Raw genomic sequence first — 15,303 nt, forward strand, 5'->3', positions numbered from 1 at the left:
AACAGCAGCCCTTGGAGAGGCAGGAGATGGATCCAGGCAAGTGGGATGTTCTGGGAAGTGTAATTCATGGAGTTGTACAGGTCTTAGCCATCATATGCTGAGTCTGACTCTCCAGCCCTGAAATGACTGGTAAGATAATAGAAGGGATTTCAGCCTCATCGCAGAGGAGAGCTTGTGTATTGCCTTGTCTTTGAAACTTGGGAACTTGACTAGGGCTCTTCTTAGCCTGGAAGAAGAATTATTCCCCAAATCTGGAAATATACATAATTATTACTTCCAAATGTCACTGCATCAGTATCCTATTCCCAGCTTGAGGCTTGTCGTCCTTTCTACGGACTACATAGGCTGCTATCTCACTGATGGAGACAACTTCTTTATGGCCCTTCTTGACACCTGACAGCTGCTAAGAGGAGAGGAGTCTGAAATTTGGGATAAAGCTGTTTTCTGACACAGCACCACTGCCCTCTGAGCAGTGAAAGGGCAGGAACCTCACCTCAGGAGCATCTTTGTCCCTGCAGAAGCAGCTCTTAATTAAATGTAGGTCACAGCACAGTGACCACACCGGTGGTGGAGCTGCTTAGTTGTGGCTGTATCTTGGGCAGGCAGTTTAACCTCTTCTCGACCCCCAAAAATGGCCTTAATGTGTTCTTAATCCAGCTGTGAGATTCTGCCTTGCTGAAAGCTGGAGTTTTGCCTTTCCAGGGTCAGAGCTCAAACTGGAGTATTGGTGTCCATAAGCCTGTGGATGAAAAGGAGCCAAACAGAAGGAGCTAAACAGAGCTTTGGGTCAGTATGCATCATTTCTCATCCTGCATGCACATGGAAGTTGGCCTGGCATGCTGAACTGTATAAACAGATTATCCCCTAAACTAAACAGCCTGTTGCAATCGACTGCATGATTACAGATGCAGCTTTAGATGGGTTGGGAAACTTAAGAGCAAGCTGGAGAGCTGTAAGACAAATTCATCCATATAACCATTCATACTGTGCAAGAAATCATACCCAAACTGAGCTCTGTAACACATAGGAGTCTATTTTTAAGCCTGACTTGGCATCTTGAAATGCTCTAGTGAATGAACAAATGCTGATGGACTGCCATCAGTGTTGTATAGAAATAAGTGTAATTAGGGAGAAACAAATAAATAATAAAGAAGCCTAACTGCATTTAGCACTTCCTTTATTGTCAGCAGTAGGATGTATATTCCCTTAACAGATTTAGCAACTGCACTGGTAGGTGGTGATTTGTATTGCTGCCAACATCATTCACTTAGATGAGGATGATCTTGATGGGTGTTTGCAATTGTTCTCCAGAGGCAGCTTCTCCAACAATTATAAGACGATCCCAGTTGGATTAAATGAGTCAGTTGTGTGCAATAGCATTCTGAGTGTCTTACCAGATCTCAGACAGCTCATTTTGTTCGTCCACTCTGCCCCACTGTATGAAATGGCCACGCTGTTGTATATGTTTTCCCATGGTATCTTATATCCACCATGCAGAAGGCAATAGCTGCTTTCCCAGATGGAGACCTACCTACTTGTTGTGCGTTTAGGCTTGGGAACAACAGGAATCATCTGCCAGCAATGCTGCTTCCAAGTGCTGCTGACTGCTGAACTGGAACAGAGGAGGGGCCCTGAACTGGTAAGTGTTCTTAGGAAAGCTCGGGATTCAACCAACTGATGTCATTTTCTGTACAAGTCTGTTCTCTGCTGGCCTGAGACACGCAGGCAGTGTCTGTGCTCTGTTCCTGTTGCAGATCATGCAGTGGGAAAGATGCAGCTGCTGATGATGGGTGTCACTGAACGGTCTCTCGGCACCTGCCTTGCCATGCCTGCTCAATGAACTGATTTCTGGAGGAGAAAGGGGGTTCACACCAACTGTGTAGCCTTTTGTGTCCAGCTGCGGGCTGGGCTTTCCCCTTAGCCATACGTTGGCCTTCTGCATTATGCTTTATGCTTCTGCATCATGTGTGTCTCGTTGCTCATAAATAGCATTGCCAATGTCACCTGCCTGGACTGGATGTCCTCCCCAGTGACTTGAGACACTTCCTCCTGATGATAGAGGTGTGATGTAACAGGGCTGATTCTGTTCTGTCTCCTGTCACTGTAACTGTAAATACCTCACGTGTCTGCTGAAAGCTGAAGATATGACTGAGTTTAAAATGAATAGATTTCCAGACCACCAGTGAAGTTCCTTAATGCGCCGAGCCCTGTACTACTGAGACTCAGTTACAGGCACTTAGATACTCAGCAGTGTTGCAGCTTTAATGTGAACTCAGTGGTTTGAAGGCCAGGGTTAGCTTGAGTGTCCTGAAAACCAGTGTGGGACCTGAGGGAACCTGAGCCCTGCGGCTGACACTCCACTTGGAGTGTTTTCATCCTCAGTCATCCCAGTAACAACAGTGTAGTGTTTCTTCTGCGATGCTGTAATGAGATCTAAGCAGTCCCATTGGATAATGGATGAGGGTAGAAAAGATCAGTCCAAAAGCTGAGCTAATGCGGCTCTCCTGCAATTACCGTGGCATCTATGCGGTGATGGAACAACAAAGTCCTTGGTAATCACTGCAATAAGGTGAGAAAAGGTCTTGCTCTCTAATTGAGGCTGTCAAACCTGCGCCTTGACTTTGTAACTTGAAAAGATGCTTGCAGCTTGCATTCTCCAAAGCCTTTTGAACCACATGCTCTCAAGCTTAATTTCTGTTGAAAGCAGGCTCTTCCTTGAAAAAGATCTTCTTTCACTTAATGTGCTGCTAAATCATCTCAAAGGCGTTTCATCTAGTTGCTAAGCCTCTTCATGCTCAGTCCAGTTCATCACCACGCTGTCACCCATAATTGTCACTGGTGTAAAGAGACAGTGATGTCTGCTTTCACCCCTGCCCTTCCTCCAGCCAGACCTGGCTTCCAAGCTTTGTCAGGTCTTAAGTGAGCTATGTGTATGAAAACATCCTGGGGACTTGAACAGAGGAGTGAGAGCAGGGTCTGATATGAGCTCTGTGAGATGAAAAAGGCAGAATCTTATCTCGGAGCTGTTAAAGAATGAACCGAGGTCAAGACCTAAGGCAGACATCTCACAGCAAAGGTGAGCAGTGGGGCTCGGTTTGCAATTTAATCAAGCTCTTGGACTTCTTCTGTCTTATTGAAAGCTCTGGAATATTGATTATGGTCACTAAATTCTGGGTACATGGGCACACTTGGAGGAAGAGGTGGAGTGAGAAGGCATGGGAGCTGGGAGCTGATTCTCTGCTGACCCAGCCTCCTCATAGTGCCTGTGGGCAACCTGGTTGGCTGCGTGGCAAGGAACTCAGCTGCAGTCCCCTGGCAGGTGACCAGGCCCTGCTTGGGGCTGTCAAATCCATCTGGATCTCTCCATACGCTGCTGGAACAGATGTGCTTTCAGGGGGCCTGCTGAGTCAAGCCATTAAGCTTTTGTCAAACCAAGCTAACCAGACAGGGTCAGTGTATCCTGCAGTGCTGGAAATGCAAAGAGTAAGGAAACGTGTAAAATGAGGCTTCTCTTGTTTGTTTTAGTTTTAACATGTCAAGACTCCTAAAGCAAAGTCACAGGATTTAAATAAAGTCCCAAACAGAGATGTGTAAACACTTTTCAGTGCCGTTACACGATATCCTGCCTGTGGTGGTGGTGGTGGTCTGTGTGATAGGCATGGTGTATATTCCTGTGCCACCTGCTATATAACAACCAAGGGGAAATGCTTGGTGAAGCACTGCTGTCATTAAGCACCTCTCAAAATTCAATGTTAGGGCAGTTCTGGAGTAGGTGAGTTCTCAAGCTGTTACTCACCCCACAAAGGGAAAACCCACGTTCCACTTCAAAACGTGTGCATTATCCAGGCTCGGGTAGCAGAACCTTTCCCAAAGGAACCAGGCAACTGGTTCTTCAGAAGTGGTTTGGGAATGGGGATGCTCGTGGGGCCCTGTTTATCTGTGTGGGGCAAATAAGTCTTGGTCTAGTCACCAGAAACTGCTTTGCTTCAGCCAAAGACCCATTTCTCCTATGTGAAGTACACTATGATATTGTAACTGATCCAACATCTAGGCATGTGGCTGTTGTGGTATTGAAAGTGTGGGGAGCAGACACAATAAAGCAGGATTTTTGCTGTTCTCTGAGACATCAAAGGTGTGTAACTGCTGCAGTGGTCAGTGCACTGAGCAGTCTCCTGTGTGAGCCTGAGACTGCACTGAAGTCAAAAACTGTGAAGCTGAGCCTGTGATGGAGGCTGAAGAGGAGACTCCAGCAGTCTGGGCTGCTGCAGGGGGGCTCAGAGAGATGTGAAAATGAGTGCCAGGAGCCTTGGCAATGCCCCCTGCCTGAGGAAGCTGTGCTGAGACTAAAGACAGCACTCAGAAGTAGTCCAGTGTGATGAGCGAGAGCCTTGAACCTTCATCTTGATGGAGGAGCATAAAACGTGATAGACTCATTGAAAACAACACATCCCATGTGCAACAGAAATAAGTGGTGACAGTACATGTCTATGTGTAAAGTCCCAAAGGATTTCTGCAGTCAACAAGGAAACAGAGTGGTTATAATAAATCTGTAACCATGCCCACCTTGCTTCTCCTGTAGGAACAGCAGTGTTTGCATGTGCAACTGCAGGACCGGTTATTTCCAGGTTACTAAATGTGTAACTGTACGTAAACCCACTGGTATATGTCCTGTGGATGCTTCTGCTCACAAACTGAATCTGCCCTCAGTTCCAGATGGTTTTAACTTCAGTGCTTTAGCCTTTATTGAGATGACGATTCATTTTCCTTTGACAAGCATTTTTTAGCTCTCCTCGTGTGCCATGTCCCCATCTCCTCTGAATAAACCCAAGCTCTTTGAAGGCAAGGAAGTCTCATCGTGCATCAATGCCCAAAGGACAGGGAGTTTTCCAATCCTGCAACAGAAAAGCTTTCTCATACTCTAGTTCTATTTCTACAGCATCACTGTTCAATGTTAAGCACAGCTGACATTAAACCAGTACTTTGTGAAAGCTTTTTGCTTCCATTTTCTCTTTAGTTCAAGATGCAAACTGGTATCCACATCAAACATGCAGCCTGTATCATAGCTGGTGAATGTGATGTGGGACCAGGGCCAAGCTATTGGTGGTTTTATGTGCAAGGAGGTTGATGGTACCCCAGTAAAATAGCCAGAAGCTGCCTCATTTACTTCCCACTGGAAAAGCTCATTTACCCATCCCCTATGAACCAAGATCGAGGGCAAACCATACTTTAAAGGCCACCTTTTATGTCTATTTTAGCAACTGGTTAGTGTCAGTGGGATATATCTGGTTTTAGGATTAGGGTCTCACGTGCTGAGTACACTTACACCATCACTGTGCACATCACCAGTGCTGTCCTGCGCTGGCTTTGGCCTGGCCAAACCTGCTTCTTCAGAAACGTCTGTGTCTTTGCCCTGCGGAGGGAGCAAAAAGGCATTATGAGAAGAGGCAGAATGCCTGCTCACCCAGAAGTCTCTGAACACAGTCTGAGAGCTGTGCTCAGCCAAACTTGTAACAGACAAAGGCTGTCCTGAGAGACAAGGGGGGAAGAACTGAGCCAGAGCTTTGCGGAGCCCAGTCAGGGTCATCTCAGGGTAGTTAAGTTCTTCCCTGAGCAAAGAACTATGAAAATGCATAAAAGTATGTGAGGAACAGTTCTATATGTGAGGAGGAGCTCTAGAAAAGCCTCAAGGGTGCCCTCTCCTCGCTTACTAAGGGTGTGTAATTCAGGCAGCGTCTCTGAGGACATGACTAATGCTGAAGACACAGATTTGGTCTTTATTTCTTAGCAGGCAGTAGATGTTAGAGCAGGGGAAGCGTTCCACATGGACTCAAAGTGCAGCCACAGCCCTGATTTCAAGCCTTCCGATCACTGAGGTGGAGAGAAGCCCTCAGACACTGTCCATTTGCCTGTAGTCACAACAAGGGGAAGCACAACACGCAGGGACCCACCTGGGAAATACAAACATGCAGAAGGAAAATGTGCATCAGGCGCTGGGGCTCGAGTACACCAGGGCTCTGTTGGGGAAGTCAGCCCTTCTGTCTCACACATCACCCTCGTACCAGTGGTTCAGAGCCTCCTAACGCTGTGGGATCAGTCCAGAGGCGTTTAATAGGATGCCCAACTGTGGCAAAGCCAGCAATGCTTTGGAAGTGACTCCCTTTGAGGATGGCAGATGGTGCCAAGGCAAATACCAAGGTGCCTGACACAGCCTGCGCCCTGAAAACCATTCTCTGGCCTATTACACTGCTTTACAACAGCAAGCTGCTACACTATATTGCAGTGACTACTCATTTGCAATAAACAGAGGCTGTGTTTTACTTTTACTTTACCCTCTGGTAAAAAACAACACAAAATGGCCAATAAAAGCCCTTCAGCTGGAAAATAAAGGATGTAACTGAAACAGAAGGGAATGAGAATGGGAGGGAACTAAAGATTCAGGGAATTGATGCTCAAAGAATTGGGGGAAGGGATTTTGTGTGACCCCCCCCCAGTGCTATTTAAGTTGAGCTTGAGGTCTAGAAGGTACTTGGGATGTTTTCTCTTGTGTTCTGTTTGTGCTTTTCTGCTCTAGGCTGGTAAGTAGCTATGTGAACATAAGGTCTTTTGTTTGTTGGTTTCAATAAGTTAATGATGCTGCCAGAACAAATGTGTTGGGAAAATGGGTAAATTTGAAGAGGCTGGGATCATCCTGTGGTTTTTAGCTCACTTTGGCTCCTGAAGTGGTTGTATTTGTGGTAGTATCCAAATGCTGGCAGCGTTATTCAAAACTGAGGCTTCTTCTAATGAAAGTACACTCATGGGTTTAACTTTCCATTGAGCATTCTGGTGTGGACTTATGTGTTGAGAAGGTTCCATGGTCTGACACTGACTTTTTCTGTACCAGCCCTGGAAGGTAAAACAAGCCCATGTGGTTTCAACTAGAAGGAACTACTTTTCTCTGTGCAGAATAAGCCTGGGCAGTGGAAATCTCTTAATTCTACTTAACAAAGGGTGTTTGCTTGGTTGGGTTTGCTGTCATTTAGTAGGGATTCCCACTGGAAATTTCAACTTCATTTCCCCTTCAAGTTGAAGGAGTTGCTCTTGTCAATAGGCTGCACCTGAGCTACGTTACTCGGCAGGATTAACACCAGCTACTCCTTGGTGTTGATTTCCACCTTGCCAGTTAGTAACCATGCCTGAGTGACTGATAGGAGTCCCTGATGGAGCACAGAGTTCAAAGCTTTGAACTGCCTTAGCTCTGCAAATACAGAGAAGCAGACAAGTGACAATTAAGAATGTACAGTGGTGGTGTTGTTACTTGTACCTTACTGATGCTCCCTGGTGTGTGATACTCAGCTGCTTCTGTAGAGGGTGGCCTGTCCTGCAAGCCCACAGTGTTGCTTGCAGGCAGACAGCTGTGATACCCAGTTGTTCTTTCTTGCAGGTTGAGCTGAGTGCCAACATGGGGAGCAGCTTCAGCAGGCAGATGTTCTGCGTGCCTTGTGGGAGATGTCTGAAACAGGAGGAAGCAAACGAAGAGATCAGTGAGACCAAGCCAATTCTGCAGGCCTCAGGGGGACCGTCGCTGTGTGTTGGTACACCACCTCCCGCACCAGCCCTGCAAGTGTCTAAGCAAGGCTCTGAGGAGGTGCAGTCACTGAGCCAGGATGCACAGCCATCAGCTGATGCTGTGGAGGAAAACACGGAGCCCTCCTCTGCTGCGGATGCCATGGGAATGACTGAGGGGTGGGAGGCAGCCTGGGGCTCCACAGGCTTTTTGGTAGCCCTTGAAGATGGGGAGAGCAAAGGAGAAGCTGAAGTCTTAACCCAAGCAGGCAACCAGAAAGAGGGAGAGCAAGTGGGGAACAGGGAAGAGAAAATTAAACCTGTTCCTGGTGCTTCTGAGCTCCAGGTTGTTGCACCCACCACTCGGGATGCTGAGCTGGTTGGAGCCAGCGAGCAGCCTGATGAGCAAGCAGGGGCTGGCAGTAAGGTTAGCCCAAGTGCTCTCCCAGGGAATAGTCTCCCCTTCGTCCTCAGCTTCAAAGAAATCCTAAGTGAGACGGCAACTGGCCAAGACTGTGAGCCCAAACCTCCTGCAGGGACTGCAGAGAGCCTCATAGAAAGAAACTTGCCACCGTGTGCTGTGCGGATGGCGGAGGAGACTGACACCGACCTTTCTGCTGAGCATGTGGAGGAGCCAGAAAGGACTAAGCTTGCTGAAGTAAGTCCTCAGACAGCTGAGAGAGCTGAGCTTCCACCTCTGGTAGAGGTAGAGACAGCATCTCCCCCGCCTCTGCAGGCGGCCAGGGAGACTGCGGATGCTTTGGCAATCCCAGCTGAGATGAACTCTGCTTCTGCAATGCCTTGGGAGTCCCTGTGTCCAGAGGGGGCATCTCTTGAGCCAGCAAACCAGCTGCTTGACTTCCTAGAGCAAGTGACCCAGTCTACTATGGGAACTGCAGAGGAGATGGAAAGCTTGTGCTGTGCACAGCCTGCGGAACAGAGCGGGGTTTTGTGCTTCCATGAACTGGAAGATGAGCACAGGGGATGTGATACAGAAACTGCAGCAAGAGAGGCAGAGCCAGTAACTTGTGTTCAGATACCTGTAAAGCAAGATGCTGGCTTCCTAAATGTGACCCCCTCACTGTCTGAGGAGCCTGGGAGTAGTGGAGAAAGAGAAGCTGAGAATGTTGAAGCCTGAGAGACCTGAAGATGGAATGGCCTGCCGTCAAACATGTGTTCAGTGGCGAGCGTGATGCACTTGCCTTGAGGAATTTCAGCCATAGGAAGCAACTCCAACTGTTGAATTGGGATTTTGTAAGATGTTTTTGACTTCTGAGAGCAGTCTTGCTAAACAGATAGGTGATAGTAGTAGATGTTTTGTATCTTCTCCTGAATTCCAGCTGAGATGCAGTTCCAGTTCTTCCTCTTTCCAGCAGCTGTTTTTCAGGAGATCATGCCCTACTGGGAGAGAAGAGATTCACTTCAGCTGTGAGTTCACAGGGGTGATGTTGGGCACTGCATTCCCCCAGTGAGGCATGATGTTCCATCTCTTAAGAGTCTGGGAATGGAGAAGACAAATGCTCCTTTAATCCAGCCCAGTCAGATCTTTTCTGTGAGGTCAAGAGTTTCTTCCTTGGCTACCTGGAAATAACCACATGTTTGAGCTACCTCCCTGCATACCCCTCGTGTGCAGCTCATAGTCCCTGGTTTGTCGTCAGTATTAAACGAGGTGATGAAATGATGGTTTGCTCTTGTCACGGTGGCAGCATTAATGGAATCTGTACCACTTCTGCAGAAGTGAGAAATGCAGTCTCGGTCAGAGTGCAGAAGTCAGGGTATTGCAGCTTAAATCTACTGACTTTTAATGTTTCTACCTTTGTACTACCAATAAAATATTTTAAGATCATGGCAAAACCCTATCCTGAATGTTTTAATTGTTGGGTGTTAAAGGCAAAAGAATATGGCTGGAACCACTCTGTGCTCTTCTCTAAGCACTCCAAAGGAGAAACTGTGACTGTTCCTCCTTAAAACCCCTTTGAACAACTGACTGCATGGAGTGCGGTGCCCAGGTGTTCATGTGGGGGGCATAGGGATGGCACACTGGAGTTCTTTCAGGCTTACAGTGTGCTTGAGGAACAGGACTTGAAAGGATGCTGGGGGAGGAAAAACAATACAGGACAAAGCATAATGCTGGTGAATGATTTGCTGGCACAAGGCTGAAAGCTGAGGAGGTAGGAGCCACATGATGCTGGGGATGAAAGTGCTTTGGTGAAGGGATGAAGTGTTTCAATACCTTGACTTTGTTCTTCCAACTGCATTTAGGCTGACTAAGTCTCCTGTATGTAAGGCTTGCCAAACAAATCTTCACTTATGAGTCCACAAGCTGCAAGGAAAGAGGCGCCTGTAATACGTTTCTGTTCCTTAAAAGGCGTCTCTAAGCGAGTGAACTGTTGCTTAGGTGGGCTATCTCTGCTGTGATACCAAACAATGGGATGCTGGGGCCTGAAAGGAGAGAAGCTATTAAATAAACATCCTTGTGCAAAGCTGACTCAAAACTTATCTTTCTAAACTTGTTTGTCTCCATCCTGTTCTGCCAGAAGTCACAGTTCTCCCTGTTAATACTTGTAGCCAAGGGCTGCCCAAGCAGGGAACTGGATGAGCTAACTGCTAGTCTTTGTCCCAGCCTACCCCAGGAACAAAACATCACTTCAGGCAGATAGGAGGACCTAAAAGCCATCAGACTTCATCATGTTTATGCCTGCCTATGGGCTGGTGAGTTAATTTTGTTAAGCAGCGTTATAAAAAGCAGCTGTGCTACAGAAGATGTTTCTTAACCATTGGAAGTCTGGGGCATGTGGTTCCTTAGTGTGGAAACAAGGGGAAGGCAGAAACTCTCCAGTGAAGTTCATGTGATGCATCATCTGGAAGGGTTAAGTGTTGGTGTCTCTACTGTGCTGTAGAGCTCAGTGCTGCAAAGCCCTTCTCACTCTTTGAAGAGGACATTTCTGTCGCTCTTGGTAATGTCAGCTGTGTGATGGATGAGAGGAGCCCCATGGCAGCTCATCCACTGCATCTAGCTGCCATGTGCACTGGCAGGAAGAGACAGGTCTAGTAAGAGGGAGCAGCTTGAACTCTGTGCAATAAAAACCCCAAACCACAAAGACTGATGTCCTGAGCTGACTGCAGCATGCTCCTCATCACCAGTGATGCCATCTAAAAGGCTTTGTAACAGTCCTGTGGCCCAGCGTTCAATCACACGACACAATCCTGAGCTGACATCTGAGCAAAGCTCTTTGTAAGGGCTGTGGTTTTGTCATTTGTCACAAAATGAATTGTATGGCTTTCTGAGAACAGCCCTTTAAAATATGTCAGAGTAGGAGAGATGGGAAATAGCCAGTCAGCAGAGCAGATGTGATTGCTGTGACAGTAGGGTTTCCCCTCCCCTGCTTGTGTGTGTCACATTGATATCTTCTGCGTTGTCTCCCATGCAAGAGATTTTCTGTATTGGTCCAAACAGCTGTAAGCTGGACTCTGCTATTAGAATGTCCTCATTTTCCACAATGATGCAAGGGCAAGAAATGTTATGCTTTGAATCTCAGATATTTCAATCTGAGTGATGTAAGGAATAACATCAACCCATGCAGAGGCTGCATGAGAGCTGCAAATGTGTCATTTCCTTCCAGTTACGCTGTTGTACAAAGCACCAATGTCCCTAAAGGCACCAGAGTTTTTCAGCCACTGATGTGTGACAGTCTGTACGTGCTGTCATCTGTGCATCTCACACATCAAAACCAAGGATGAACTCCAGAGAGGTTTCCAATAGTCAAAACCAAGGATGAACTGCTGCTATATTGCATCAGCCCAATAGGAAGCATACAAAAAAGGCTTTGGAAAAGCTGTCATAAAAGCCCCCAGCCATAAAGTCAGTGTAAATGTGTGAGTGGGATAGTGCAGAGAAGATGCTGGACCATGTTAAAAGGCAAAATATGGATGTTATTCAAGTCCCACAACTGGCTGCACACATGGAATTACCCCACCCAAAGCTCCTTTGTGTTTTCTGCATCCAGGGAATCATAGCAGCTGGGCAAAGTATAGGAACCTGAACCAGATTTGGCATCAAAGAATGTAGGTTCAAGGGGCTTTTATGGCATCCAACCAGTGTGATCTTTCTGGGTTTTGTTCGGCTCCATCGTTGCTGGCAGTGGGTGTTCAGGATCTGCCTTTCTGCTCATGGCTCTGGGATTAGTTTGGCTTTAATGGATATTTGCTTTTGTGTTTTGCCCAGGTGACCTATTTCATGTTACAACTGGCTGCCAGGCAGTGAACACAAGCAGGGCAATACAGCAACTGTATGGCTGTTAATGGCAAGCGAGGGGGATCCGCTGGGGCTGCAGACATTAAGATAATCTGCTGTAAAACAGCCACTTGCATGACTCAACCAGTTGAAGACAGCACAAAGGTGGAAAGTGGGATAGTTCCCCCCCCCCCCCCAACTGTTCAATATGAAGTCATGCAGGAGGATACAATGGTTTGTAAACCCAGGGACTGCTCACACCCAGCCTGAAGTATTGCTGCTGTTCTGCCTCATCACAGGCTATAAACAGGGGTCACTTTACTTGTCCATGGCTGCACTGTATTAATCATTAGCCTTATTTTAAGTAGTCGATGCTTATTACCAAGTGGCCACAGCGAAGCTAATCATGTACCAACTGCACTCAGCAAGTACAGCCATATGCTGCTTCTGATGGCTATGAAATGGCTGGGAAAACGGGAAGACAGTGTGAGGGAGCTTCACAGCCTGGAATTAACAATGGGAGTCAGGGGAGGAGATTGAGCATGACCACCTCCTCCTATTTAACCCAGCTGGGGCTTTGCCTTGTAGGTGTTGGGTGGTCAGTGGGTATTGTGGAGTTGTGCTGGTAAGAAGGGGCTGTGGTTTGAGGGGTGGTGCTGGTGAGGTTTTGTGCAGTCTGAGGTTATAGTTTGATTTTAATGCTTTGGGGTCTTGGCTTTAATTCCTGCACACTTTTAGGGTCTTTCTGAGCGCAAGTAGCTCTGTTGTTAACTTGTGGAAGTGCTCAAGGCAGACCCTGCTGTTGGGTTCTCAGGAGTTCATTTTGTGCTGGGGGATGCTCTTTTGCTTTCTGATTTGCTTATGCCTCTTGCAGCCTTCTTTTAATGGCCTTATTAAGGAACGAACCACATTGTGTCTTGTGAATTTTAAGTTCATGTGTAACTTTCCTGCCTGCCTTGCTTCCTGCTCCCATCTGCTACTGGTGCTCTGAACACTTCCTTGGCTGGAGCCTAACAAACTTGGCTTTGCTGTACAAGTCTGTAGTATAATGCAGTCCTCGTGGCACTGCAGCCACTGAAAGAGAACAAGCAGCAGTGTTTGGTTTGATGGATGAGTAGTCTCTTCCCTCTTCCTCAGACTCTTCATGTCTTAAGAAAGAAAGAGGGAAGGTCTCTCTGGTTTCCCCCTGCATGTGCAATTCCACCTGTGTTTAGCTCCTGTCTGTGATCCCTGACAATGCTTTACAGCTACTCCTGTGTGAGAACGGGACAGCTAATTGCCCCAGGTGGATACAGGCTAATAAATACCCATGTCTTGCAGGTGTGAAGCCAGTTCTTCACTAGGAAACAGAGCTCCCCACTCACCTCCAGGCAGTCTGCGACTCCTAGAAGTTTCTCCAGAAGAAAGTACTCAGCTGAGGTGCTCCTTTCATCTCCAGCAATGGGAGGGATCTTTGGCAAGAGCAAGAGGCCCTGTGTGTTTCCAAAAAGAGTCCTTTTTCATAAGGCCAAAGGAAAAAAGACATCCGGGACCACCCGTGTGTTCTGTGATGCTTCAACATGGACTGGGGAGAACCATTTTCAGTCAGCACGTATAGGAAGGACTCCAAAAGGCCCTGAACTTCCTGCTCCGAAGTTGGTGCTGGATGCACCTGAGGCTGCAGCTTGGGCTGAACAGGAGACAGGAGAGCAAGCTGCACCTCTACCCGCACGACACAGCGAGGCCCCGCTCCCTGCGACTGCTGGAGGCACGCAGGATGCTGAGGTGTCCCAGGACCCTGAAGCCAAGCCTAGCACGGAGGCGATGCAGCACCAGGAGCACACTGAACAGACCAAGAGAGAAGCCCAGTCTGCTTGGGGAAGCTCAGAAGAGAGTAAGGCTGAAGCTGTTCTGCACTGCAGTAGCAGCTGTGCACCCGATGAGCAGCTCGGCTGTGGGGATCGTGCGGTGCCACCTCTTACACAGACCACGGTGAAAGCTGAAGTCCATGTGTCTGCAGGTGTCCAAGATGGACCAGGCAAGGTGCAGTCTGCTGCAGCTGAACCTGAGCCTGGGGAGGAGCAAGAGCCTGGAGGAGTGTGTGCTCCAGAGGATGCTTGTGCTGGAAAGGAAGAGCTTGTGCAGAAGGCAGCTGACTCCCTGGCTGCTGTGTGTACCACAGAGGAGTCAGAGCTGCTTCTGGAGACTGCAGAGACGAGAGAGGGCCCCAGAAATGCGCAGAGACCTGCAGAAGAGCAGGCAGTAGAAGAAAAAGTACATTGTGCTGCTAAAGCCCCACCTGATCTGCAGTGGGAACAGGATACAGAGGGTTCTGTTACCGAAGATGTGGTACAAAATGCTTTTGAACCAGAGCAAGCTGAAGAAATGGCTGAGGACTGTGATGATGGGCAGACACCAGAGGAGCTCCCATGCAGTCTGGCAGAAACCCAGGCTGCTCTGCAGGGTAAAATCACAGCGAGCAATGGGGGAAATCCAGAGGAGCCCTGAAAGAGCACATGAAACTTGGTGCGGCGAACACTGAGCGGACCGAGGGCTTGTTTGCAGGCAAGCGATGAATCTGCTGCCTTGATCCTGCAAGGACTAACATGCAACGGGTATTTGTACTCTAGAAACCTCTACGGGCTCTAAAGCCTGCTTTGAAAAGCGGTACTGAACTTAAAGCTGGTGTATTGTCTTCTGCAAGTGGCAGCACCCTCTCCCTCTCTCCAGAGCAAAGCGCATCTCTGCACAAAGTGTATTTATGTAGCTGACTCTTCCTTTCCATGCGTGTTTCCCCTGATCAGGGCTATGCACTTCACAGTGGTCTGTGTGTGACTGCACAGGGCTAAGCCTTCCCTGCCAGACAAGGCAGGCACATTAACTACACTTGTCTGTATCCTGAACTCTGTCACTACTATTTGGAACTGACTGTGGTGAAATGCTGGGTGGAAAGTAGAGTTTGTTGTGCTTGGGATCAATAAATGGATGCATTTTAACGCTTCTTACCTGGAAATGTTGTTTTATTAGTGGGCACCTGCTTGGTGGTTTGTGCTTGTGGAATGGAGGTAAACCAGCTCAGAGGGGGGGCAATGGCAGAGAAACTTCTGGGGGTGGTTTTGCTGCATTAAGTGAATTTCAGGCCATTGCCTATCCACTGCTGGTCTCTAATTATACAGCTCCTAAAGAAGGGGAGTCTTCCTGGCAAACCTGAGCAGCTGCCTCTCAATTTACAAGCGATGCGGTGCTGCAGGGAACCAGGAAAACACCATAGCCGAGCTCCTTTCCCTCTCTCAGTCCAAGCAGAGTTTTACACCAAGTGATTCTGCTGGAGCTCCTGGGGATTTCCAAGTGCAATAATGACTTGTTTTAGACAGCTGGAGAACTACCATGCAAAGGAGAGCCAGCTCTTCCCTAAGGAAACCATTTCCAGCTCTTGTGTTCCTGCGCACTGCATGGACTGACAGTGTTCATAGGAGGGAACAATTGTAGTTAAAGGCAAGTCAGGATATGAGGGGTTTGATAGCTGCGCATCTCTTTAAAGGATG

The 15,303-nt window shown here is 47.8% G+C and overlaps 1 protein-coding gene across 1 annotated transcript; it reads left to right on the top strand.

Annotated features, from left to right (window-relative positions):
- Positions 1-6,444: 6,444 nt before the first annotated feature.
- On the top strand, positions 6,445-8,683 carry LOC130611948 (uncharacterized). The gene is made up of 2 exons (XM_057433209.1): positions 6,445-6,575; positions 7,424-8,683. Exon 2 carries the CDS (start codon positions 7,442-7,444, stop codon positions 8,681-8,683), a length of 1,242 nt encoding a protein of 413 aa, XP_057289192.1. The 5' UTR covers positions 6,445-6,575; positions 7,424-7,441.
- The last annotated feature ends 6,620 nt before the right edge of the window (positions 8,684-15,303 follow it).

The sequence above is a fragment of the Pezoporus wallicus genome, unplaced genomic scaffold (assembly GCF_028554395.1).
Source record: "Pezoporus wallicus isolate ANWC-B61680 ecotype Strahan unplaced genomic scaffold, APGP_CSIRO_Pwel_v1 contig_9719, whole genome shotgun sequence".
Taxonomy (NCBI): Eukaryota; Metazoa; Chordata; class Aves; order Psittaciformes; family Psittacidae; genus Pezoporus; species Pezoporus wallicus.

Coding starts and splice junctions, on each gene's coding strand:
- LOC130611948 (XM_057433209.1), top strand. CDS start 7,442: ATGGGGAGCAGCTTCAGCAGGCAGATGTTCTGCGTGCCTTGTGGGAGA.